General features: G+C 41.8%; 1 protein-coding gene across 2 annotated transcripts in view; it reads left to right on the top strand.

Moving 5' to 3' along the window:
* Positions 1-7863: 7863 nt before the first annotated feature.
* Positions 7864-25400, top strand: part of CD99L2 (CD99 molecule like 2) — a 41013-nt gene continuing 23476 nt past the window's right edge. For both annotated transcript variants that reach the window (XM_042479792.1, XM_042479791.1), the window contains exons 1-5: positions 7864-7936; positions 21419-21484; positions 22622-22660; positions 23160-23252; positions 25186-25266. In XM_042479792.1, the coding sequence (XP_042335726.1) occupies positions 7879-7936; positions 21419-21484; positions 22622-22660; positions 23160-23252; positions 25186-25266 (337 nt within the window). In that variant the 5' untranslated portion in view covers positions 7864-7878. The remainder of the gene's footprint in view (positions 7937-21418; positions 21485-22621; positions 22661-23159; positions 23253-25185; positions 25267-25400) is intronic.

The following is a 25400-nucleotide window of genomic DNA, read 5'->3' as shown; positions in this document are numbered from 1 at the left end:
TAAAACTACAAACCCCCAAATTCTATAGGATGCAGCACTTGAACTGGTGTCAGATTACATTATTTCTACAGTATAGGTGCACACTTAATAAGACAGACAGACAGACACTTTTCAGAGTGGTCCCCAAACTGTGCCCTTTAAGAGATTTTGGACTTCCACTCCCAGAAGCCTCAGCCATATTGGCCAATAGTCTGGGATTCTGGGAGCGGAAGTCCAAAATCTCTTAAAGAGTACAGTTTGGGGGGCACTGCTGTAAAGTGTAGGTATATTATTTGTATGTATCCTACTTTGCTTCTAGTGAATTTAAGGCAAGTCTATGGTTTTCTCTCCTGCAAATATCTACCTGTGAAGTAGGTTAACTGTTAAGCTGAGAGAGGGTGACCAGCTGAAAGGTACTGTGTGACTTCCATCACTTAGAGTCCCAGCCTAGCACTCTAACCACTACACTGTTCCAAAGAAGGAGGAAAAGAGGAGGAAGTGTTTGAAACAGTAAGCCTACTGTACTTCTGTTGGTTTTCTGTGCTATGTAGAATCACAAAATATCAGGAGGGTGAAGGGTTGTGGGACCAGGGACAGGGAGATGAAGGAAGGGGCAGGTTTTGATTTGAGCCCTCATTTCCACCAGCCGTCTAGTCCTCTCCCTCCCTGTCACAGCAGCAGTGGCAGCATGTGTCTTGATCTGAAGGTTATTCAGCCTCAGTGCAGGGCAAAAGGGTAAGTTGTTGTTTTCACTGGTTAAGGCTTAAGGCAATCAAATCCCCCACCATTCACATCCAGGGCCAATCTGTTTATTACTGCACAGTGGAGACATTGGATAGGTTTCAAGCCACACTGCTCAGCTGGACATCCGTCTTGTGTATTTATATCTATATGTGGGTGTTGCGTCTCAGGGTGCTGGCCTCTGTGTTCCAAGGAGACAGTATCTGAGGTGTTATATTTATAGCACACTTCCCTTCTGCTATGTGAGGGAGAAGCAACCTTCTCAGAATCAGGAGCCAAGTGAGGAATCTTAAACGGTGCAGTAGACTTGGTTTGCAAGACTAGGACACAAAAGGTATGGAGAGCAATTAGCAAAGGGGTCAGGTAAGGCTGCATACTATCACCCTAGCTATACAACTTGTATCCAGAAAATATTGTATGCAGAACAGGTTTAGACTCAGAGGAAGGAGGAATGAATATCAGAGGAAGGAATATTTACAACCTAAGATAGACAACACAATACTATTAGAAGAAACCAACAAAGACCTGGAACAATTACTGAAGAAGGTCAAGGTATGCTTAATGCTGAACATTAAGAACCGAAAAATAATGAGCATGGAAGCTCTACTAGAAGTCTTCCTAGATAACGAGGAAATTGAAATAGTCAAGGAAATCTCGTATCATGGGACAAATATTGATCAAAATGGAGACTGTAGTGAAGAAATTAGAAGAAGAATAGAATTGGGAATGACTGCTATGAAAGAACTGGATCCTAATGTGTTAAGATATAATTCTGAACACCAAAGTGAGGATCATTCAAGCCATTGTATTTGCCATCACCATGTATGGATGTGAGAGCTGGAGACTGAAGAAAGCTGATAGAAAGAGAATTAACTTATTTGAGACATAGTGCTAAAAAAGAGTGCTGAGGATACTGTGGACAGCCAAAAAGACACATAAATGAGTCCAGATCAAGCCTGAAAATCTTCATGAAATTCAAGATGACAAACCTGAATCTCTAGGAATCATGAAAATGCATGATTCACTAGAAAAGACAATAATGCTAGCATGTTGGAGGGCAATATAATGTATAGGAATACCACATACCTAGATGGATAGACTCCATCAAGGAGTTCATAGCCCTGATCCTGTAGGACCAGTACAGAGCAGTTGAAGACAGAGGGCTTGGAGCTGTCTCACTCATGGAGTCACCATGAGCTGAGGTTGACTTGAAGGCAGTTAACAACAATATATGATCCTTTCCCCAGTTTTTATCCTCACAATGAATCTGTGGGGCATGTCATGCTAAATGGAAGTGACTTTCACAAGATCATACCCAGTGAGCTTTATGAGCTTTATGGATAAAATGCGGAGAGATATTTCTGGCTCATATGGCCCCCCGGATCCCAAAAGAAAGATTCATTTCGGCCTACAGCTACATGCCTGTGGGCAGTGGTAAATCAAAGTGAAGCGTTCTGCTTGGTACTGTCTACTGACCAGAACAAAAGCGATCTAGTTCTTGTGCCTTTTAACACAAACTTAGATGGGCAAATATTAGTGTGTGTGTGTGTGTGTGTGTGTGTGTGTGTGTACACATATACATCCAAAAAACAAACCTTGATTTTGCTATTTTATGTAAGGGACTACATTTTACTATGGTACTGTATTTAATGGGACTTGAGCACCTACAGATCTTGGTTTCCATGGGGGAACCTGGAATCAAACCCCAGTAGATAGCAAGGGCTCACTGTATATTCATATTTTAACATTTTATAAGGAAATAATACCACTCAAATTAGAACAGTTCTATTTAAGTAAATTCAATATTTAATGCATATATAAATTTTGTCAAATGCATGTGTAAATTTTACACATAAAGTTTGTGAAGAGGAGGAGGGATCAGAGCCTCCAAGTCTCACACTCTTCTTGAGCAACTCTTACGCACACCCCGAGGGTCCTTCCTTCCTCATTTGAAAACTACTGTTATAAAGTGAATTGTGCAGTTCCAGAGGGGTTGTGATAGTCCCAGAAACAGCACTCATATTGCACAGCAATCATGCTTTTGAGCCACTGTACTGTTTTTGTATAATTTGCTTGCTTGCTTGTTGATATTTCCTTGCCCCTCCCTCCATCCTCCCATTTCCAAGTACAGTGGTGCCTCGGGTTACGAAATTAATTCGTTCCGCCATTCCTTTTGTAACCCGAAAATTTCGTAACCCGAAACACTTTTCCGTTAGCACTGGAAAGCCTATAGCTGCACTTTGCAGCATTTGAATTTCGCGCCGAAATGAATTTCGTAACCCGAAAAATATTTCGTAACCCGAAACAGTTTTTGCCAATCCAACTTTTTCGTATCCCGGAAATTTCGTAACCCGATCATTTCGTATCCCGAGGCACCACTGTAGCATTTTCCACTGGTTGAAGGGACTGCTGGGGCTGCTCCCATACATCTGTTGGGAAACCCAATGAGAAGGACGTTGTCCCCCAAAGACCTCTCTCTGAATTTTCCAAATCCATTTTCCATGCAACTTGGCAATCTTTTGAGCATCAGGAGAGCAACAGTGAGTGCAGATTAGCAATTGGGTTGGGACTCAGTTTGGTTGAATCCAAAACATCTATGGGAATGAATGGCTGCCTGACTTGTGTCTGTTGTTCCTACCCACCAGATCAGCTATTTCTGACAACTGAGATGGTTTTTTGACCTCTGTCAGCTTTAATGCCACTAGTCTACACACAGTGAAGCAGAGTTGGCAATTGAATCCAGTGGCCCCACTGCGTAGCCGTAATTAGTTATCTAAAGTCTCATAAGCGCACAGCTTTCGTGTTGTTAACATTCTCCAGGGGGTTCCTGAACAGAATGACAGATATAGTTTATTTTTCCACCCATACTAGAAGTGAAACATTTATTTTTTGCATGTTCTCGGTAAATGTGCTTGTTTGCCAATTTTTCACTTTTAACACAAAGACTTGCTTCCCATTTTTTGAAGACCTTTACAAGTGGATTTCTCTTCTGTTCCTTTGGAGATAGGCAATGGAAGATTTGGAAGAGGGGAAAAAAGACCCCCTGCAACTTGTACCTTCACTTATAGTTAATAGCATGTAACATTGCTGAAATGAATAATAATCCTTAGCAGCTACTAAACACTTATAGTATGGCTGCATGAGTCAGAAAACTATTAATATAGAATTTTTAGTTGATTAATCACCTGTCTTTCAACTTTAGTTAAGGGACTGATTACAGTAAAATAGATTGGCATGTTCTCAAAACTTCAATATTGTTGCCTTTCTGATACATATTGAAGGATGCATAAGATAATTTAACAGTTTAGCAGGAAAAATATACCCTGCCTTGTTAGAAGGCTGTTTTCCAATACATTTCTTCTGTGTTTCTTCCTATAGATGCAAATTTGAACTGTAATAGCCTTTAATTGTTGTTGTGTGCCTTCAACTTGTTTCTGACTTATGGCAACCCAAAAGAGAACCTATCATAAGGTATCCTAAAGATGGGAAATATCTAATAAAAAGGCCCATGTATACATATGTATGTGTGTGTGTGTGTGTGTGTGTGTGTGTGTATATATATATATATATATATATATAAGGGAGAAGGGGGGGAGGGAGGGGGGGGGGGGGAGTATTTAGTCAGCCACCAATTGTGCAAGTTCTCCCACTTAAAAAGATGAGAGAGGCCTGTAATTGACATCATAGGTAGACCTCAACTATGAGAGACAAAATCTTTTTAAGTGGGAGAACTTGCACAATTGGTGGCTGACTAAATACTTTTTTGCCCCACTGCATAGATAGATAGATAGATAATTTCAGATACTTGACATAGGTAAGAGACCTTCCTGCACAGTTGTATTGTTAGTTTCAGAGAGAATGATAGGCACTTGTAGCTTGTGTTTCCCCCACATTTGCAATCCACTGTCACCACCTTGTCTCCAAGGAGGATGACAAACCTCTGGTGACTTTGTGCCCTGCCTTGCTGAATCCACCCAGTTCGAACTGCAGCTTCCAGTCCATACAGCTTTGCAAAGAAAAAGAAAAAAAACCCACAAGTTGCTTCTGCACCCATGAATTACTGAGGAGCAGCTGCTGCTGTGTCCCCAGCCTTGGCAAAGGAGCATTATGCAAAGCTGCAAGACTCTTTAAAAAGGACTTCTTTTTTAACTTGCCAATGAGATGGCCAGGCCTGCCACCGCTTCCTTTGTGACTGATTGCTCTGTCTGGACAGAGGAGACTGCTTGTTGAGTGCTGCAAGGAGGAGCTTGCCTGTTACAAAGAAGTGATGCTTAGCCAAAGCACTTTGAAGCTGTCTGGGTCCCGGTTCCCCACCTTCCTTTTCTACTGTCTTTGCAGACCAGATGGAATAGTGGCAGAATGTGGAAAGGGAAGAGCGTTCTACATTTATGCATATACCCTGCCTTCCTAGAAGGCCCCTTAAAAAAGTGCAGAGACTGCTCCATTATCTCATGCCATACATTAGATTAGAGCACAGGAGTGCAGGCAAATTAGAGATCTGTTTGTATCCCATAACAGTAAAGATGCCATATGATCTTTAAAAAAGGAGTTGGACATGCACTATGATTCCCCTATAAAGTGGAGAATACTCTCTTTGAATGAAAATAGTGTTCAGCATCTCAAAATATTTGTTATTTGCCATCAAGTTATCTTTGACTTATGCTGTCCCTAAGAGTGAGAGACTTTGCAAGACGTCAATTGCCCTGCTCAGGTCATTGGAGGCTTCCTTAATTTAGTAGTCCACTTTTATCTACATTATTGTCTTTTCCAATGAGGCACCTCATCTCATAATATGTCCAAAGTATGACAAGCCTTGCTTTAGTCACCTTTCCTTCTATCGAGATTTCAGGTTTGATTTGCTCTAAGGCCCATTCTCTTTTTAGTGGTCTATGGTATCCGTAGAACTCTTCTCTAGCACCACATTTCAAATTATTCCGGAGATGTGCTTTGTCCAACATGGAAACATGTTTCTAGCATATAAGACTGATAAGAAGCTAAAGTCTTGGAAGATAGAATAAGAATTTTAGTAGTTTGAGACCCTACCCAAACTATGGGCCGAAATTGACAGCCAGAAGGGTGGTTTGAAGCTGCCCCTTCCAATGGCAGATTGGTGCATTTTCATAGAATGTACACCATAGGTACAAGTCAACAATCTTCAACAAGCTGCCATGAGAGACAATATCCAGGCAAATTTGTGAACAAAACAGATTCTTCCCCTACAGCGCTTTGGCAACATATCAAAAACAGCATCCTGCAGTCTGCAGAAGAATCCTTAGGGTTCTCCCTCAAGAAAAACCAAGACTGGTTTGATGAAAACAACCAAGAGATCCAGGAGCTGTTGCCAAAGAAGAGAACTGCTCACCAGACACACCTCGCCCAGCCATCCTGCCATGTAAAGAAAGCAGCCTTTTTCCTCGCATGTAGTCAACTCCAACAAAAACTCTGAGACCTTGAGAACAAGTGGTGGATCAATTTAGCAGAAAAGACACAACGTTGTGCAGATTTGGGTGATCCCAGAGGATTTTATGAAGCTCTTAAAGCAGTATTTGGACCTACATATCAGGTCCAAAGCTCCTTATACAGTACAGATGGTCAAGCACTAATTATAGATAAAGCCTCCATTTTGAACCGATGGGCTGAACACTTTCAAAGTCTCTTCAGTGCCAACTGAGTAGTCCAAGGCTCAGCTATCCAGCATATGACACAACAACCGATGAAAAATGAATTGGACATAGCTCCCACTTTGGAAGAGACTCTTAAGGCCATACAGTAGATGAAAAAAGGTAAGGCAGCCGGGATTGATGGAATTCCACCTGAAGTTTGGAAACACGGAGGTCATGTACTCCATGCTAAACTCCACGAGCTCCTTGTGAGTTGCTGGGAAAAAGGCGAACTGCCATCAGATCTCCGAGATGCAGTCATCATCACCCTGTATAAGAAAAAAGGAGCAAAATCCGATTGCTCAAAGTATCGAGTTATAACAACAATGCAGAAAGAACAAAAATCCAGAAACATCACCCAAGGAGATTTTCTGCTGGGCTTTCTGCAACCGGACTTGTTTATCTTGGATTGGCCTTTTTAGTCATCAGCGCGCTTGTAGAAAGCACGGGATGAATCCTTCCTGAATCTTCGTTCGCAAAGAAAAGCCAGAGAGAGAGAGAGAGAGACACCGTAGGCAAGTTTATTTTATCTATTTTAATTCATTGTATGTACAGTGCTATGTAAATTTACAGTACTTTATACATAAAGATTAATAATAATAATAATAATAATAATAATAATAATAATAATAAATAGAATAGAATAGAATAGAATAGAATAAAATAATAGAAGCTGCCCGAAAAAGGAGTGGCAAAAAGCTGGCTTTGCAGCTACACTGCGGCCAGATGACACTCTGGCAGCATGTGGTGTGTAAACGCCACACTGCCAGAGTGTCATGAAACCGCCCCCGTGTAAACAGCTGAGTGGCTTCTGGGTGACTTAGGAGTGTGTGGCATGTGCACGCTGTGCTCCCAAGCCACCTGAAAGGTAGTGCAAAAAGGCCGTCTGTTTCGGCCCTAAGTCTAGCAACAGTTTTGGAAAAATAAAAGAGATCTTTCAGAGTAATAAGAGTAGAAAAAAATAAGAAAAATAAGGGCAAGTTGTGAAAGCACATGAAATAGAAAGGTACAGAGGCTAGGAGAGAGAGAATTTGGAATAGTCCCTCCATTGGCAAATAAAAATGTATGGTGTTTATATTTTTGGCCTTTGAAAATTGTGAGAGAAAGCATCCAGAAGCCTCAGATGATGGCTGGGGGGGGGAGGTAACATTCTCACCTTTTCCCCCACCTCCCTATCCACATGCCCACCCCTGAATTTTGGAGATGGCAAAGAAAAAGGCAGGTATTTGCCTTAACACAAGATTGCAAGGGTGGGGAATGCCATGTTTACAAGGTTATGGCCTAAATCAGGAGGGAATTTTGCAGCCTTGCAGTTGCAGTCCCCCAGCCAATGCAAAATGTTAGAGATAATAAAGTCCAGATTAGTCTGGAGAAAAGTGTAGCAGAGTGGGGTGGAGTTTATCAGAGGGAGTGGGTGGTACTGGAGAGCTTGCTCAAGAAAGGGGAGTCCTTGGAAGTCTGGGCTGGGACAATTTGCCAGAAAGCCAGGAAAAAGAAGATGGGTGCTGGAAGAAGCAGTTCAGGAGTAATACCTGTCAGCAGCAGCGCTATCAGAGGTACAGTTTGGGAAAAGGCACTGGATAGGGAACCCCAGAGCTGGTGTTAGTGACATGATGTTAGTCTCATCATTCCACCAACTACAGTTCCCAGGGTTTCTGTATCCTATTGAGTACTGGTGCTCTGTACTGATGGTATAGTTGTGTTAATAAGTGCTTGCACAATCAATTTGCACATCTGTAAAAAGGAATGGCACTGAGGGAACTGTGCAAGCTTGAAAGTGGGGAGCTGGAAGTTCCACAAAATCTTGGGCAGCGACTTACCTGCCTGCCACTGCTCTTCTCCTGGTCTCTGCACCTGTTTGCAGTCCACATGCACAGGGAATTCTCCAGAGTTTCCATCCTGGTTTGAAGCAAACAGAGACTCTTTTTACTGTGGAGAATCACCCTGCAGTGCAGGTTGGACCCATGTTTCACCTGTTTTGTCCCCATATGTCATCGAAACAGGTCAGCATGGGGACGGAGTGAGAATATTTCTTTTCCTCTGTATGGACACCATCTAAGAGATGCGCCTTCCCTAAAGAATTCAGACAGACTCATAGGGGAGAGTATGGTATTTCAGATAGTGTGAACCAGAGCTGTATAGAGCTTTAAGGTCATAAGCAGCACCTTGAATTGTGCCTGGAAATGGATGGGCAGTGAGTGAAGCCCGTGTAACAAAGGAGTCATCCTTGTAACCGACCACAGTTAACAACCTGGCTGCAGTTGTTTGGACCAACTAAGTTTCCCAACACTCTTCAAAGCAGGACCACATAGAGCATGTTGTGTGTGTGTGTGTTTATAGCAGTGTTTGCCTTCAAGTTATCACCAACTTATGGTGACCCTAATGCAAGTACAGGGACTACACTCTCCTTTCCACTTCCCAGAATAGGACCTCCAGTGAGGTCCTACTCTGTTTCCATCCCAAACCTGTTTCCATCCCATAACTAAACATGAGCCAGATGGAAATGGGTTTAGATAATCTGTCTCATTTAAGAGCTCCTGTACCTTGGAGGCCACAACACATTTCAGTATCTTGTCCAGAAATGCAATATTGGAGACTGTGGCTGATAATAATCCAATACAGTGGGATTCGGGGATGCTTTTTTCAATAAGCGTCTTACTATTACAGCTGTCTCCTTGAGGCAGATTGGAACCATGCCTTGCTTGGAAAGAGGCATTAGTCATTCCCATTACCTGAGCAGCCAGTGCCTCTCTGGCCTTTTTAATAAGCCAGGAAGGGTAAGGTAATACATATTCTGGCTTTCACCTCTCTAAGGATCCTGTTCACATCCTTAGGTTGTACAGGTTGGAATGTATCTATTAATATAAGAGAGGGATGAGCCAAGATTAAATTGATTGGGCTTGTATTAATTATAGCCAGAGTAGGTCCAAATGTTTTTATTTGCAAAGTACTTAGCAAATTATACACAGTGGGCTGTTGTGTGGTCTAGATTTTGTTTTCATTAGCCCAGGTGCAGGAGACCCCTTAAAACAGCTCTTTGAAGATCTTCAAATACAGTGACAGAGAAAAACAGTGTGTGTGTGGGGTGGGTGGGGCGACAGTACTGCCATGGAGTAGGCCTTCAAATACAGTGGGCCCTTGCTATCTGTTGGGGTTTGGTTGTATGACCCATATGAAAACTGTAATAGGAAACCTGCATGATGTCAGTGGGTTGGTCTTTATCTCTTGGTATAACATGCATCCCAAGGTTACATGGGAGAAGAAGAGGGAACCAACCCTGCCCACCTCTAGAAAACAGCTCCCAAGAACTTCGCTGAGACTGACTGCATTAATACAGTGGGTTGCCTTCCTTTGTTTTTAATTAAATGCAAATGGAAGCTTGGGTTCTCTGGCTTTCAAGAGGAAGGTAGTCATCAGTGTAAGAAAGCAGGGGAAACTGGGTTGCCATCCCATAGAATTCCCTGAAAATCCACCAACTTTAATGAATGAAGCACAGGCTCCTCCAGCTGCAAATGGTCAGTGTCTCTTCTCATGTGGTGAATGGCTGCAATCCATGTAGAATTTAAATTGATAAGAGCTCATCAGATCAGCTTGGAAGGAATTGCTTTGACTTGCTGCCTACATACTTCTGGAAGAGTAGGCTGCCACAGCCTCTGCTGACAGTTTGCCTATTTTATAAGCCAAACATTAAATTAAAAAAAGAAAGAAAGAAAGATGATGAGACCACAAAGAAGCAGAGAGGTTATGGGTCACTAGCCAGACAAATGAGAGGAGTTTCTTTGCAGCTCAGTGTGAATCCAGCAGCTCAGGCTTCCAGTGGCTGTAGATGGTCTCAGGACATTCTGTGGAAGATACATCTTCCCCTTAATGGTCCCATCACTCACTTGCCTGTAAGAATGTTAAAAGCAGAGAAGTTGCGGAAGAAATGAATTGGAAGCCTATTGTACATTCTACTGATGCTCAGTTTGCTTACAAAAGAGGCTTTAAAGCACAAGGGCTGGCTATGCTGGCTGGGGATGATGGGAATGGCAGGCCAGCACATGCAGAGAACTGCAGTTTGGAGGAGGCTGTGTTAGCATTATGTGGAAACATGGCGGAGTCAGTACAGTTGGCCCTTTGTGCCCACAGATTCTTTATCCACAGATTCAACCATCCATGCCATGAAAAGTCCAAAAAGCAAAGGTTGATTTTGCCATTTTTATATAAGGGACACCATTTTATTATGCAAAACAAAACTATATTAATGGGACTTAGAAAAATAAAAACTTTATTAATGGGACTTGAGTATCCACAGATTTTGACATCCATAGGGACCAAACTTCAGTGGATACCAAAGGCCCACTATATACATAAGGTGTGTTCTGCTGAATGTCATCAAGGGACTAGGCTAGTATTATGTTGCTGAGAGCAGGCCTAGACTGGGAATGAAGGTATCAGCTCCCTTCCTACATCACTTTCCCCTAATAAATTCTAGGATTCACATGTAAGTCTGCCCTGGAAGCACTGACTCCCTTCTGCTCTCTTATCCATTCAGCCTTTAGTATGAGCACAAATAGTTATGCCTGGTGGAATTTTGTAAGTTCTTTGGCACTGTTTTCCTTTGCTTTGTCCTTTACATCCTTCAGTAAATGCCCCTAAATTTTGCCTTCAACTTATCCACAGGTCATATCAAAATCCATAATTTTGCTCCCAGAACCTGCCCTCGACCTATATATGAGGTTGACATATAGTTGAGTATATATGGTATTTAGTTAAAAGTAACCATAATTTACAACATTATAGAAATCATTTTAAATATAGAATAAAAAGGATAAAAATGCAACACAAACACACACAAAGTTATTTTTCATGACCTGTTAAATTGTCAAATGCCTGAAAACAGGTACACTGGTCCCCCGGGTTACGAAATACCCAGGTTACGAAATTTTCGGGATACGAATAAATCCCATAGGGATTTATTGTTTCGGCTTACGAAGGTTTTTTCGGGTTACGAAAAAACCCCGGCGCTGTTTTAAATGGAGCCGCGGCGCAGCCGCGGCTTTTTCCCCATTAGCGCCTATGGGCTATTCGGCTTACGAAGTATCCCGGGTTACGAAAGCGGCGGCGGAACGAATTAATTTCGTAACCCGGGGTACCAGTGTATTTACCTGCTGGGAAAAGGAGAGCAGAGGTGGGGCCAGACTGGCTTCCCATGGGAGGGAATTCCACAGCCTAGGAATATCTACGGAGAAGGGCCTGTCATGTCTCCTCACTTGACAGGGCACTGTGGGAATGATGGGACCTCCCCTGTGGAGCTACGGTTTGGGCAAACTTGTACAGGGAGATCCAGTCTTGTAGTCTGGAAAATGATTTTGCAATTCAGCAGCCAACTGGTGATAATCCCATTTGTTCCTTTTTTTTTTAAAGGCTCCCTCCCCAGTTTGTCATTAAAATTTGGTGGTGTTTTTGGGATGCCTTGCACAGCCCTACCTCAACTGACATACAGATAAGATGCAAAGAACTGTGTTTTGGAGGGTTGTGATGGAGAGTGACTGCACCTTGTGAGAACATGCTAACCAGAATCTTAGATCATCCAGGCTTTTCTGTTCTTATTTCTTTGGAGGTCAGCCATAGTAGTAATGCTTGGATAAGCCAGCAGTTTAGTAAGGAAAGATATGCCAGGACCAGATCTCAAGCTTTCAGATTAAAACACAAAACAGCAGGCTAGGTAGCCTTGAATCCTCATGGGAGATAACATTATCTTGTACCACATGCATTGCTCAAAGAGCAAACAACAGTGCTAACAAACTACTACTAGAGCAGACTTTACCTCCTTTTCTCATAGCTTAAAAATCACTGTTACAACATACACTATATAGTGTGAAAACCTCCTCCAAGGAATTCAAGGCAACCGTTTATTATTATTAATATTATTATTATCAATAAAGTATATTTGCTGTAAATGCCACACAGTGCGTTACATACCATCAAAAACAAGATATTACCTGCCTATGGCTTACAATCTAAAATCAAAAAGCATAACATTTTAAAATACAAGATATTTCCATTCAATAGCTTTAAAACTAAACAATATTGGCTTTCTCTGCTTCCACACACACTTTTTCCTGACAACAACCTGAGAATAACCACATGATTTAGATTAATTTGAGATATCTTGTTGTTTTGTTGTTGACTTTGACTTATGGGAACCCCATGAATAAGAGACCCCAGGCCAACCAGTATTCAGGTCTTACAAGCCCCAGGGTTGTGGTCTCCTTAATCACATCTGTCCATCTGGTATATGGTTTTCCTCTCTTATTGCCGTCCATCTTTCCTAGCATTGTTTTTTCCAGTGAGTCCTTTCTTCTCATGATATGGCCAAAGTACGACTGCCTCAGTCTCATCATCTTGACTTTTAAGGGAGAGTTCAGGCCTGATTTGCTGTAGGACCCATTTATTTGTCTTGATAGTCCCAAAGTAAAACTAGGCAGATTTCTCTTAGTAATGTATTTATTAGACATCAGTGCAGGAGAATTTAGCTTTGTTTGCATTTGAGTGCAAGCCTATCACATTCACATTTCCCAAACCTGAACACACAAACCTAATCATTATTTATCATTTAAAGCTATTTGGGGGGGGGGGGGTTTTCAAAGAAGTAGTCTGCAGCATAAAAAGGATTTGGGGGTGGGGAAGGAATGTAGCAGCATCTTCAAGACTATCTGGTTTTTATTTTAGCATGAGCTTTTGTGAATATAAATCCATTTCTTCAGAAGGAAGCACAGGAAAATGGGTACATTTGAGAAAAGTGTATTCAAAATGGCCTAAATCAGGAATGGGAATTGTTTGACCATCTAGATGATGGCCCTGTACAAACGGGCCCTTTAGCACATGCTGGCGTTTCCAGATGCCCCACAACTCTAGGACGTCACAGCTGTGACCACTGCTGCACGCTGTCCAGATGGGCGCGCGCGGCAGCAATGTGTTCGTGCCGCCGCAGGCAGTTTGCGGCAACGCTAAAAGGAGCAGCTTTTCAGCGCTCCTTTTCTATACATGTAGCTGTGCCGCACAATTTGGTTGCTGCGGCGCAATTGCGTGGAAAAGAGAGGTGGCTGCCAGCTGCCTCTTTCTGGCGGTCTGTATCCCACCATTGTTGAACTGCAGCTCCCAGCATTCCTCACCCTTGGCCATGCTGGCTAGGGCTACTGGGAGTTGCAATTCAACAACATCAATTCCCACCCCTGTTTTAAAGGCCTTGGCTCCTATGAATGTTTTACTGAAGCCACCCAAGTTGTATCTACTACAGCAACTATTGCAGGATTGTTACAACAATAAAATCTCTTCCACCACCAATTTCCAAAATCACGTTGTTGGCTTCAATGGTAGGTTTATTTATATGAGGCAGGTTGGATTACTTTCCCTGGACAGCAATATGTTATTTATTTATTTAAAATGAGTTTACTGCTAAGTGGCAAAGTCAGATAGAACCAGCTGTGGTTAATGGCTCACAGCAGCTTAGTCCCTGAATATAACAGCAGGACTTGCCCAAGAGTTTGCTTGGTTAATTTGATTATTTAATACAGTGCTTTATCAAAGGAATGCCCAAAGCAATTTAGTGTACTAAATTGCAAATACAGCATCAGTATTGGCAAAATATTATCTACCATTAAAATAATCTCAGTCCAATAATCTTCTGTAAAGATGATCAGACTTAACACAAAACATCTCATTCGTAAACGAATCCTAATGGCTTAAAATAATCAATGTATATAGGGAAGTTGAATAACAATGGACAGTAGATAGTCTAGCACATGCAATCTGACATTTTTTAATGAACAAATAATTGCCGCAGTCCTTGTATATTGGACAAGAAGAAACATCAGAATATAGAGAAAGAGAATGGTTTTCAATTGGCAAAGGAGTCAGACTAGGCTCCATGTTTTCACCATATTTGTTTAATGTTTACACAGAACATACAATAGAAGGACCAGACTCAGTGGAAGGCCTAAAAATTAGAGAAAGGATATTCAACAATTGAAATGCAGATCATGCCATATTACTAACAGAAAAATAGCAAAGACTTGGAAGGACTACTGATGACAATTAAGGAATAATGTGCAAAAGCAGGGTTAGAGCTGAATATTATGAAAACAAAAGTAATGACCACAGATAATTTACACATCTTTTAAGTGGATGATGAAGACATTGAAATTGTCAAAGATTTTTTTTACACCTTGGCTTCGTCATTAATCAAGCTGGAGGATGTAGTCAGAAGATGTCTCAGGCCCTGTCTGTATGGGCCAAAAGGCCAGTCCCCCCCACCCCCTTGTGACATTATCCCAAACCCCAGTTATGGTGCAAGTGGTTCACATGACACCCAGAATGTTACAAAGCAGAATTGGGGTATAATACTCTTAAAACGGTTTTTGAAAACTTACCTGTTACTCCAGATCTTCTTGGAAAATCTGTAGCCCTCTGTTTCCACACCGGTCCTGCTGTCTGCATGGGTATCCTGCTGAGTAGACAGGCATGTCCATGCCTATGGTGGGCTGCTTGATCTGAGGTCAGGTGTCCATCTATGTTGTTGAGGCTGGGTACCTCATTCTCAACTCAGACGTGGTGGACATACCTTAGAAGGATGCCCAGGCAGACAGCTACAGTATGGGAATGGAGGGCCAGATGGGGATAGGTCGGGGCAGCTGTGGCACGAGGATGCTCCAGGCTGCCCCCAGAGTATTGTGACCCATGCAGACAGGGGCTCAGAGTTGGAACTCAGAGGACCAAGACTTAGAAGGGCAGCTTTGCAGGAACTAGACAAGATCCTCAAATGTAAAGATACGATCAGCTCTCCATATCCATGGATTCCTTGTCCACAGATTCAACCATCCACAGTTTGATATATATAAGACAAACATACTGCAGCCACAAAGTTGTGAGTTCAATCCCAGGCAGGGCTCCAGGGTCCACTCAGCCCTCCATCCTTTTGTAGGTTGGTAAAATGACTAAACTGACGTTTTGTGCTTTGGACACATCATGAGAAAAGATGGTTTATAAGAAAAGGCAATTGTTTGGTCTCATGGAAGGCAGTAGGAAAAGAATAAGACTGTATTATAGAGGGATTGGTTGAAGAAAGGAAGCCACAGCCCTGTGTCTGGAAGACCTGAGCAGGGGTGAATAACCAGGGTTCGTGGAAGACCCTAATTCACAGAGTCATCATAAGTCAAACCCAACTTGATAGCAAATAATGACAACAAAGCTAGTTGTGCATGGTAGTATATTGTGCAGCATAAGTACTCCATAGTTTGAAAAGGCAGAATTGTTCTTGGGTCCTGATCTGCATTACAGCTGGTGTGAAAGTGCAGCCCAAAACTGTTGCTTCAGAACAAAAGATGCCGAGTTAGAAATTACACTTGTATCTCTAGAACCCCTTCCAAAATTAACTTAAAGAAGGTGAAGCCCTTAAATTGTATAAAAAACTCAGCAAAGTCACCTGGCGGCAATTCTCACTGTAAAGATTCATAATAGCAGAGGCTGGAAACACTTAATGAGTTAGGATTAAATCTTTAAAGACTATTACATTAAATCATTGGGAAGACAGTATGGAATTGATTGATTCAGAATGCAGTTCGATTCAGAATTCATTTTTGAAAAACAAACATTATTAGGCAGATTTCCATTTGATGTCCACAAGTGTGTGTGTGTGTGTGGGTGTGTGTGGGGAGGGAGGAGTGCCTTATTTCAGGATTCCTTTTGCTATTCCCCTCCCCTGTTTTTCTGTCCTCTCCACAACCATCAGCATTCTGAACCCACTGATATGGCTTTGTCTTTTTCTATGTGTATCTGTTTGAGAGGTCCCTCAAGGTTTCTATAGTCTAAATAATTGTTGCCTTTCTGGAAATCATGAGGTTCCCCTGAACTTCCTCTGAACTTCCCCTCTTGTGCCTGGATGGTGCTTTTTTGGCTTCCTAAGGATTTGCAAGTGAAGAATTCACTTCCTTGGTAGAAAGCAGGCTCATTGGTCGCATGAGTGAGAACCAGCAATTAGGTGTAGTTTTGGTTGGAATGTCTCTGTGTTTTGAAATGAGATGGCCATCAGAGCTTGGAAAAGGGGTCATTGTTCCCTACTGAAGAAAATGAACAAATGTAAGTACAGGTTAAGCTTCCCTTATCCAAAATGCTTGAGACCAAAAGTGTTTTGGATTTTGGGGTGGTCCCCCCCCTTTTTTTTTCCCTTTTGGAATATTTACATATACATAATGAGAGATCTTGTTGCTGGGACCCAAGTCTAAATATGAAATTCATTTATGTTTTTTATATACACATATAACCTGATGGTAAATTTATACATAATATTTTTAATTATTGTGTGCATGAAACAAAGTTTTTGTACACTGTACCATCAGAAAGCAAAGGCGTCACTATCTCTGATGTACAATTGGTTGTCCAAGCAACTGGGAAGAATAAATCACTGGGAATAGTTGGCATACCTATAGAACTGCTGCAGTGTACAGAGACAGTATTGAGTTTAGTTCTAAATCTGCCAACAAATAAGGAAAACAAAACCATAGCCCACAGATTAGAAATGATTCCCATTCCTAAAAAAAGGAGACACAAAAAGCAAAGTCATGCTTAAAATTTTGCAACAGAGAATGTATCGTATGTAGAGAGAGAAATTCCAGAGATGCAAGCTGGTTTCAAGAAAGGAAGAGGCACTAGGAATCACATTGCAAATACACTCATCCCTCCATATTTGCAGCTTTGACATTTGCGGATTTGGTTATTCACAGAATTGATTAATATGTTCTCTCCAGGAATATCTAGGGCCTCCAGTGCAACTCTATGGTCAACTTTAACGAAAAATTGCACTGAAAGACTTAGAGATTCCTAAAGAGAATATTCTACTAGGCATTTGTAGCTCCTCCAGTGCAGTTCTATGGTCAGTGTCTGTTGAACGTTGGCCACAGAGTTGTACCAGAGGACCTAGAGATTCCTAGAGAGGTGTTCTCTCATGTAAAAACATGGTGTTTTGTTATTTGTGGTTTTTCCATATTTGTGGGGGTCTTGTGCCCCTAACCCTAGTGAAGGAGGGACAAGTGTATGAAGGAACAAATGTATACAATGGATAATGGAGTGCACCGGGAATTCTAGAGGAAAATCAGCATGTGCTTTATAGACTACAGCAAAGCCTTTGATTGCGTAGATCACAAAATTATGGGGTGATCTCAAAGAAATGAGTGTACCATTGAACTTGGTTGTCCTGATGCAAAACCAGTATTTTGGACAGGAAACTATCATCAGAACTGGATATGGAGAAATGAAATGGTTCTCAATCAGAAAGGGGATTGGACTAAACTTCATTCTGTCACCTTTCCTATTCAACTTATATGCAGAATACAGTATATCATACGTGGAGCAGGTTTGAACACAGAGGGAAAAGGATTGAAGAGCAGAAGAAGGAATGTCAACAATTTAAGCTATGTAGATGACACTGTACTACTAGCAGAAGACATCAAAGACTTGAAATGCTAATTACTAAAGAAAGTCAGAGATGAAAGTGGTAGGGCAGCCTTGTTGAACATTAGGAAAACAAAAATAAGTGCCATGGAGGATCTATAAGAATTCAAAGCAGTTAACAAGGAAATTGAAATAAAGATTTTCTATATATTGGATCAATCAGCGATCAGAAGGGTGATTGCAGTCAAGAAATTAGAAGACTGATTGGGAAGGGCTGCTATGAAAGAACTAAACAGATATTAAAATGCAAAGATATCAAGCTGAGCACCAAAGGAAGGATCATCCAGATCATTGTATTCCCCATCATCATGTACAGATGTGAGAGCTGGACAGTGAAGAAAGCTGATAGCAAGAACATCAACTCATTTGAGATGTGGTGCTGGAGAAGAGTGCATTTTAATCTCTTTTTCTGTCTCCCTGAAGGACTCAGCTGTGAAATGCCAAATGCATATACAGTATTCCTTGGCCAATGGAAAAACCATGGTGCACATACATAGAAGGGGGGTTTGTACTGACAGAGGGCCACATTATATTGATCCATACAGGCTTCACATGTCTCTGTTGACCTCTGTGGGCAAGACAGAGATGATGTTGGCTTCCATTAGTGAACAATGTATTATTAATCACAGCCAGCTTCCAGGAAACCGCTGCTTGAATGCCCCCCACCCCAGCAATCCCATCTCTTTTGCTGCATGTGGCTGGGACAGAAAAGGGAGGAAGCATGTTTCACTGCAGCCATTGTGGCTGCACTGTTTCTGGAAAGTGTGGGTCAGGGGAGTCACTGCATCTGGTTGGTAAAACATATGCTTTTTATACAGAAGGGCCAGGCCTGTCCTTGATATGTCCAGGAGGGGATGTGAAAGATTTTTGCCCAAGTCCTGGAGAAATGCTGCTAGGCAATACTGTACCCGCACAGTAACTGCTTCTGGAATATGTTATCCTTTTGTTCTCATGTTGGCAGGCAAAAGTGATTTTTACTCAAAGTGTTTGGAGTTGAGCACCTGGGTTGCTAGTGGAGGAAGTTTAACAGATCGGGTATTGGGATGAGTTTTTGATGAGGAAAAAGAAAAAGAAAACCCCGTGCAAGGGTCTTAGGGCGGCCTTAGGGTGGCTGTAACTTGGACATGACTTGAAAGCAGCAGCAGCCACAACAACAATATTATGCAAATAAATTCAAAATCAAAAAGTCTTCTGGTCCCAAGTATTTTGGATAAGGGATATTCAACCTCTCTGCTTGTATGTATGTGAAAGGAATGATATAAATTCCCCAAATGAATACATACTAATCTTCCTTTAAAAAATGCATTCCATACATTAAATATGATCCCTGTATCTGAGGCTAGTTCCTTTCTACAGTCTGGCTCAGTCTTTTTCTCTGATCACTCCTTTTCACAGCTGCATTATCCAGTGTTAAAAGCAAGAGTGTTAATTGCATCACCTTGGAATATAACAAACCAATGCCCTTAACATTTATTTAATCATGGAGAGACAAGGAAAGGAAAGAAAAAAAAGGAAAAGAAGAAACCTCTTTTGAATACAAATGCAAACTTAGTACTGCCATTGGGCTCTTGCCCCTTCCCATCACCTTGATTTAATTTTTTTATTGATCTTAAGATGGAAGGGTATGCATTCATTTTGCATTTTCATCAGGTGAAAGTTGTACTTGTTTTGTTCCTGGCTTGCATTTTTTAAATAAAATAATTGTGTACTTTGGAAGTGAGTCAGAGTGCAACAGAAGACAGTTTTTGCATAAAACTAGAGAGATTTGTGTTTGGACCCCTGCTTCGACCAAGATGAGCATGCTGCAGGGTCGGAGGGCCAATTTTGGCTCCTTCAACACTGGCTGTACCAGTATGACTGGTTATGTATGGTTTGAGCAGGGGATCCTCAAAACATTATTTGGGTGCAAACTGAGCTCCTGGAGGCAACTTTAAACAAAAAAAGTGTTTTTTGTAGGTCCTTGGTGTCAAGAACCAAAGGGGTCACCTAAAGAGCTCCATATGGCTCACACAATCCCCGCCCACCCCAGCCTAGAGCAAAATGATATTGAACACCTTTGGGCAATCCAATAATCTCTTTGCCTATCCTTGGGTGGTTGGGTAAGAGGGGAATGGAAGCTGTGGCAGAAAAATCAATGGGTTGGATCCAAAGCCATTCCTTTTGCTTGGCGGGAGCACCTTCCACTGACCCACCGAATATCCCCTTCACTGGGTGCAGGTGAGTGCTGCCCAGTCCTTTCTTCTCAGCCATGGCAATATCTGAAACTTGGAAGCTACCTTCAAGGAGGAGGAAGAATGTGAGACTGTGAGAAAAGCATTGCACTCCACCTGCACAGCATAGGATCCACAACCTTTTAAAATTGCCAGGAAAGCCACATGTACACCACTTGCACTGTTGCTCATAGTCATGTCTGAATGCCAAGTGGCACAAGACAGATTTATTGCTTAATATTAATAATAATAAAATGATGAGATTCCTTGTTGTCCATATGTGTAGAAATTCTGGGCACTTCTCTTATCCCTTCCTTCTTCCAAACCATGCACTGAAATGTGGGTACTTGGTTCCTGACAGCCCTGATGCCTTTTCCCCATTGTTGCCAGCCTTGTTAGTTGAGTCTTAAATTTATTCATGGAGCATACCAGAGCTCAGGTGGCAATGACTAAATCCATTTCGCAGTTGGAATACGAGGGAAAGCCTATTCCAACCTGTATCGTTGCTACTGTACTTAGCAAACCCAAAGAATGTTAATTAGTCTGTGTGCTCAAAGATGTAAAATTCTGAATTTATCTGAGCTTTTGTATTGAGAGCAGATCTTAAGTCAACAGTAATTAACATGCAGTAAAAGGAGGATGGGGGGGGGAGTGATATCCAAATGGAGGACCAAAGCTGAATCTGGTCAATTGGAGCCCCAAGGAGAGTGGGCTGTTTTAGGGAAGATGAAGAATGGGTTTTCACAACAAATATACCTTCTATTTGCTTATTCCATTTCTTGAAGCTGGGCATCTTTTTAAAAATCATTTTCTATCACAGGATAGCTTTTATGAAGCTGTGTCTCTGGCAACGCATTTGAGTGCAAATATGAAATTACTATCCTTCATCGTAGAATGTGTTTTGCTTGAAGTGTCAGTGGGTGTTTTTATCTCCCTTTTTTTCTATTTTATTTTGTCAAATGCTGTACAAATATTTTACTGTGCGTCTTCTCCATGGTTCTCCCCCCGCCCAAACATATAATAATTTGAAAGCATCCACAGATGAGTGGCAGGTGGGGCAATGAATCAGTAAGGCTCTGCCTTGACAAACGTGAGCTGCTCTCCTGCATTTGTTTCGGATTCATTAAGAGAGGCAAATGGAGCACCTAAACACTGACATGCCCCTGCAATTTGGAGTGACAGGATTCTGTGAAAGCAGATGATCCAGGCAGAAATGGTCAGTTTTGAAAAATGTACCACAAGCCGAAGCACATCTTGCTGTGTTTTACAAAGTTTGACACACGCATATGCGTGCGTTGATTTAGCAGTGTAAAACCTGTGCAAATTATTTCTTTCCAGGGTATGCCGATGACCTCGATTTTAATTTAGAAGATGCACTGGATGATGGCCTTTCAACAAAGAGGCGTAAGTCAGTTCTGTGTGCATGTATAGAAGTGGGTGTGTGAGAGGGAAAGTGCAAGCACAAGCTGTGAACAGATTGGCTTGTTGGCTTATGGTATTTTCATTGACAGACGCTGTTTCCACAATTACCCACAGCTAAAGATGGGTATGCATCCTGTATGTTAAAGCCAAAGGTAGGAGTGAGAGAGGTCCAGGGGCTGATCCTCTACTCCCAGACTTCTTGCAGCTTGCACTAACACCAAAAAAACTGAAACTCATTTCTAGTTTTGTAGAACATTGTTTTCATTTTGCAGTGGTGGCTTTTGAAAGACAAACTCTAGGATGGGTCCAGCAGCATCAATTTTGCTTATTTTTGTGATTTTTCCCCCCTCTGTGGGTGTGTCCTGCAAATACAAATTAGGAATGCTTGTAGCTGATGATCTGTATGTTGATTGCCCCTGCTTTAAGAATTGGCTTCACAGTTCAGAATAAGGCTGGAATCATTTTGGTGACAGTCTTTCTGTAACTCCAGGTTACATATGTGTGTCTTTTTTTCCAGCTGTTGCAAAGGAGGTATCCGTTATCTTTTTTACACATTGTCTACACATACATTGAAGTAGCTTTCAGAGCACCCATTAGCTGGCCAGGTCAGTGGATGGGTTCAAAAATGGCCTTAATAATTCAGATTAAAGCCAGAGATTAGTTTGTGATATATGCACATGTAACCTCAGTTTATGTGCAAATATGTCTTATATTTTGATCTTGTGAAGGTCTTGTTACACACTACTCACACAACAAAGGATCTTAGCCAGCCAAGTGACCTGATAGATAAATTTGACTACTCACAAACGTGGTGTAAAGCATGTCCAAGCCTGTCTCAGGACTTCTTGGGATGCTGATCCATTTTGCCTGATATCACAGCCCTTATTTTTTGCTGTTTCTGTCTTTGTTTTTGGCATGGAGTCACAACAGCTTGTTTCCCAATCCAAAATGTTCTAGGCTGTAAGGCTAGCCCACTTATTTGAAATGGGCCCATAGGGCTTAGTGGGAATTAATGTCTGAGTAAATGTTCATAGAATTTTACTCTTAATGTTTACTGAACTTGCTTTACTTCTGTGTCTTAATTAAAGTTCCTTTCCCCCAACTCTTGTTTTACTGCAGCTACTCACAAGCCGCCTAAAACTCCTTCTGGTGGAACAGGTGAGATGTTTGGAATCTATGGCAAATAAAGACTGACAACCACAAATTGGTTTTTTAGCAAAAGATCTTTCCAGGTCAGGAGTTCAGGAGTAGCAACTTCTTAGTTATTGTGTTTGTGTGTCTTTCCTTCTCTCTCTCTCTCTCTCTCTCTCCTTCTGTATTTCTCTTAGGCCAGGTTGGGGCCAAAGTGATCTTACAGACACTGAAAGAAACAGAACTAATTGCAAAAGCTAATGCTAGAGGTCTCCAGGTAGAGTTAGAGAAGAGTCTCTCTGTTTCAGTGGTCTTTGACTAGTCATGGGAGGAGGCCCTTGCATTATGTTAACTTAACCTTCCACATAGGGTTGTTGCATGAATAAAATGGGATAAGCATGTGTATGGTATTTTGAACTCCTTGGGGGAAAGAAGAGGATATAGAATGTAAAAAAAATAACACAGAGAAGAAAAATCCTGAATAATGTAGTAGCTTATTTTAAGTGTGCATTTACTTTCTGGACAGGTGACTTCGACTTGACCGATTCCTTTGATACCCCACCAGAGAAAACAACAAAACCAGCAAAGGCAACCACCGGGCCTTATCCAAGAAAACCAGGTAGACCTCCTCCTTTCTTTGTTACATTCTTTGTCAAAGAATGTAAGAATTTCTCAGGTTTCTGGACTGCCTCCCAGAAACCTTCATCAGATCAAGAGTTGCAAAGCCCAACTTTCCTTGCTACATTTCTCTTTCTTCAACCTCCTGCCCAAAACCTCAGCTGCTTCATTTGCCACCTTTGGAGGGAGAAATTTATATCATGGGCCTGCTTATGTGTACCCAAGAAGGCCCTTACTTTGTCTTTGTGCATTAAAATAGACCTGTTCAGGCTGTAACTCATTGTCTGTTGGCTCTGCCTCTTGTCAAATTCATTGGTTTTACATCCCACAGACATCATACCAGATTGTGGTTTGGGCTAACCATAGTTATCAATTATTACTGCTATCTCCTTCAGTTAACTTTGCGTTCAGATTCATGAGTTTTTAAGTTCACTTCTGTCTTCATGGTGCAGAGCTTTCCAAAAGAGGCAGCAGCAACCATAACTCTGATTTGTCTATTTCAGATTTTTATCACTTAGTTTAAAACTTTATATACAGTATCAAGTGTACTAGTCCCTCATAGACCTACTAGCAAGATGTTTTACAAACATTAAAACACAGTCAAGCTGGATACTGATATAGTGCTTTGGTAGATGGTTGGGCTGGTTTTAGGTTGCTAACTGATAGAACTCTATGGTTTAATATATCAAGCCATACCAAATCATTTGGCTTTTTGAACAGTGCTATTGTGTGGTGTTTGGTTTGCATGATAGTCATGCTTAGGGCTGATTCCTATGTGTACTCGCATTTAACTTGAAACTTATATAGCTGGCTTCCATAGCTGGTTTGCAGATCAACATATGAATGACCTCCATCAAATTTGTTTCTGAGGTGGGTTTGGTAATAAAAGAGCTCTGGGTGGAATCCTCTTGAAGACTTACACCAGCCTAGCACTTCATTACGCCATCATGAGGCACTTTTTGGAGCTATGCGCAACAGTGGTTGGGAATGGGTGGGAGGGAGCTGTCACTGGTGATGAGCGAGACCTTCCCTCTGGCTCCCTGGATCTTCTGATGGTGATTGCTTTCGCTGCAATCCTCCACCCGTGTTGATGCATCCATAGCCATTTAACCCCTGTCTGTGCTGCAGCTGGTGTAGTTATGCTGGCCAACAGGAATGTGTCTACTGGTTTGCATGTCTAATTGGTGCTGGCTCTTTATTACATGTGAAATGTAGGCCTGAATTCAAGTAGTGATACCTGCACACATGAGTGTCCTTTAGGCATGTGGACATGCTTTTTTGGGCACTGTGTGGGTTGGTATTCCTGCGTCTCAAAGCAGCACCCAAAATCTCCATCCTGGTCTACTTTAAAGCACTTATTCCACCTCTCATGGGCATTCCGTGCTTCTTTGTGAACCAACAGGATTGGAGAAGCATCTGGCAATTAGACCCCCATCAGACAAACAGTGATTACGAAAGTACTGAAACCTCTGGATGAGCCTGACGGATCTCACAGCTGATGTTGTCATTGTGTGTCCACCCATGTAGGGATAGCCATACCTTCTTCAATCCTGCCTATTCATGTTGAAGCACAGAATGCCTGTGTGAGGCAGCTTTGGGGCTTTAAAGTAGTTTGGAGGCGGGGTAGGTGGGTCAGCACAATGTAAGGTTTGCATGAGGATATTTACACTATGCTGAGGGGATGCTGAATTAATGCCACAGACGGTTGAAAGAAGCATACAGAACTTCCTGATGCCCTCACCTTTGTGGCCATATCCTTGTTTACTTGACCAACAGAATTGGGACCAGTGGAAGTAAGTCACATGGCATCAGCTATATCCTTTCCATGTTTTCTGTAAGCTGTAGAAAATGAGATACTTCCACCTAATAGAGCTTCATAACCTAGCTTTTTGATCTAAAGGTAACCTTTTTCTTTTACATTCTCCTGTCTTCAGATGATGGCCGCTGGAATGTACTGCACACCACTACCACCAAACAGCCTAAAACCACCAAGCCCCCTCCCAAGAAGACCCCAGGTAAATGCCAAACTTTGTAGAGTACATGAGATATCAAGGATGACCTCCATGAATATGTTAAAGGATTTCTGTCACTTTTGCTTATAGATAATTATCTGAATCCTGTTGTTAGTCCCAAATAATGTAGACCCATT

This window comes from Sceloporus undulatus, chromosome 7, assembly GCF_019175285.1.
Source record: "Sceloporus undulatus isolate JIND9_A2432 ecotype Alabama chromosome 7, SceUnd_v1.1, whole genome shotgun sequence".
Classification (NCBI taxonomy): Eukaryota; Metazoa; Chordata; class Lepidosauria; order Squamata; family Phrynosomatidae; genus Sceloporus; species Sceloporus undulatus.
Note: the sequence above shows the minus strand (reverse complement) of the source record. Positions and strands in the feature narration are given on the sequence as shown.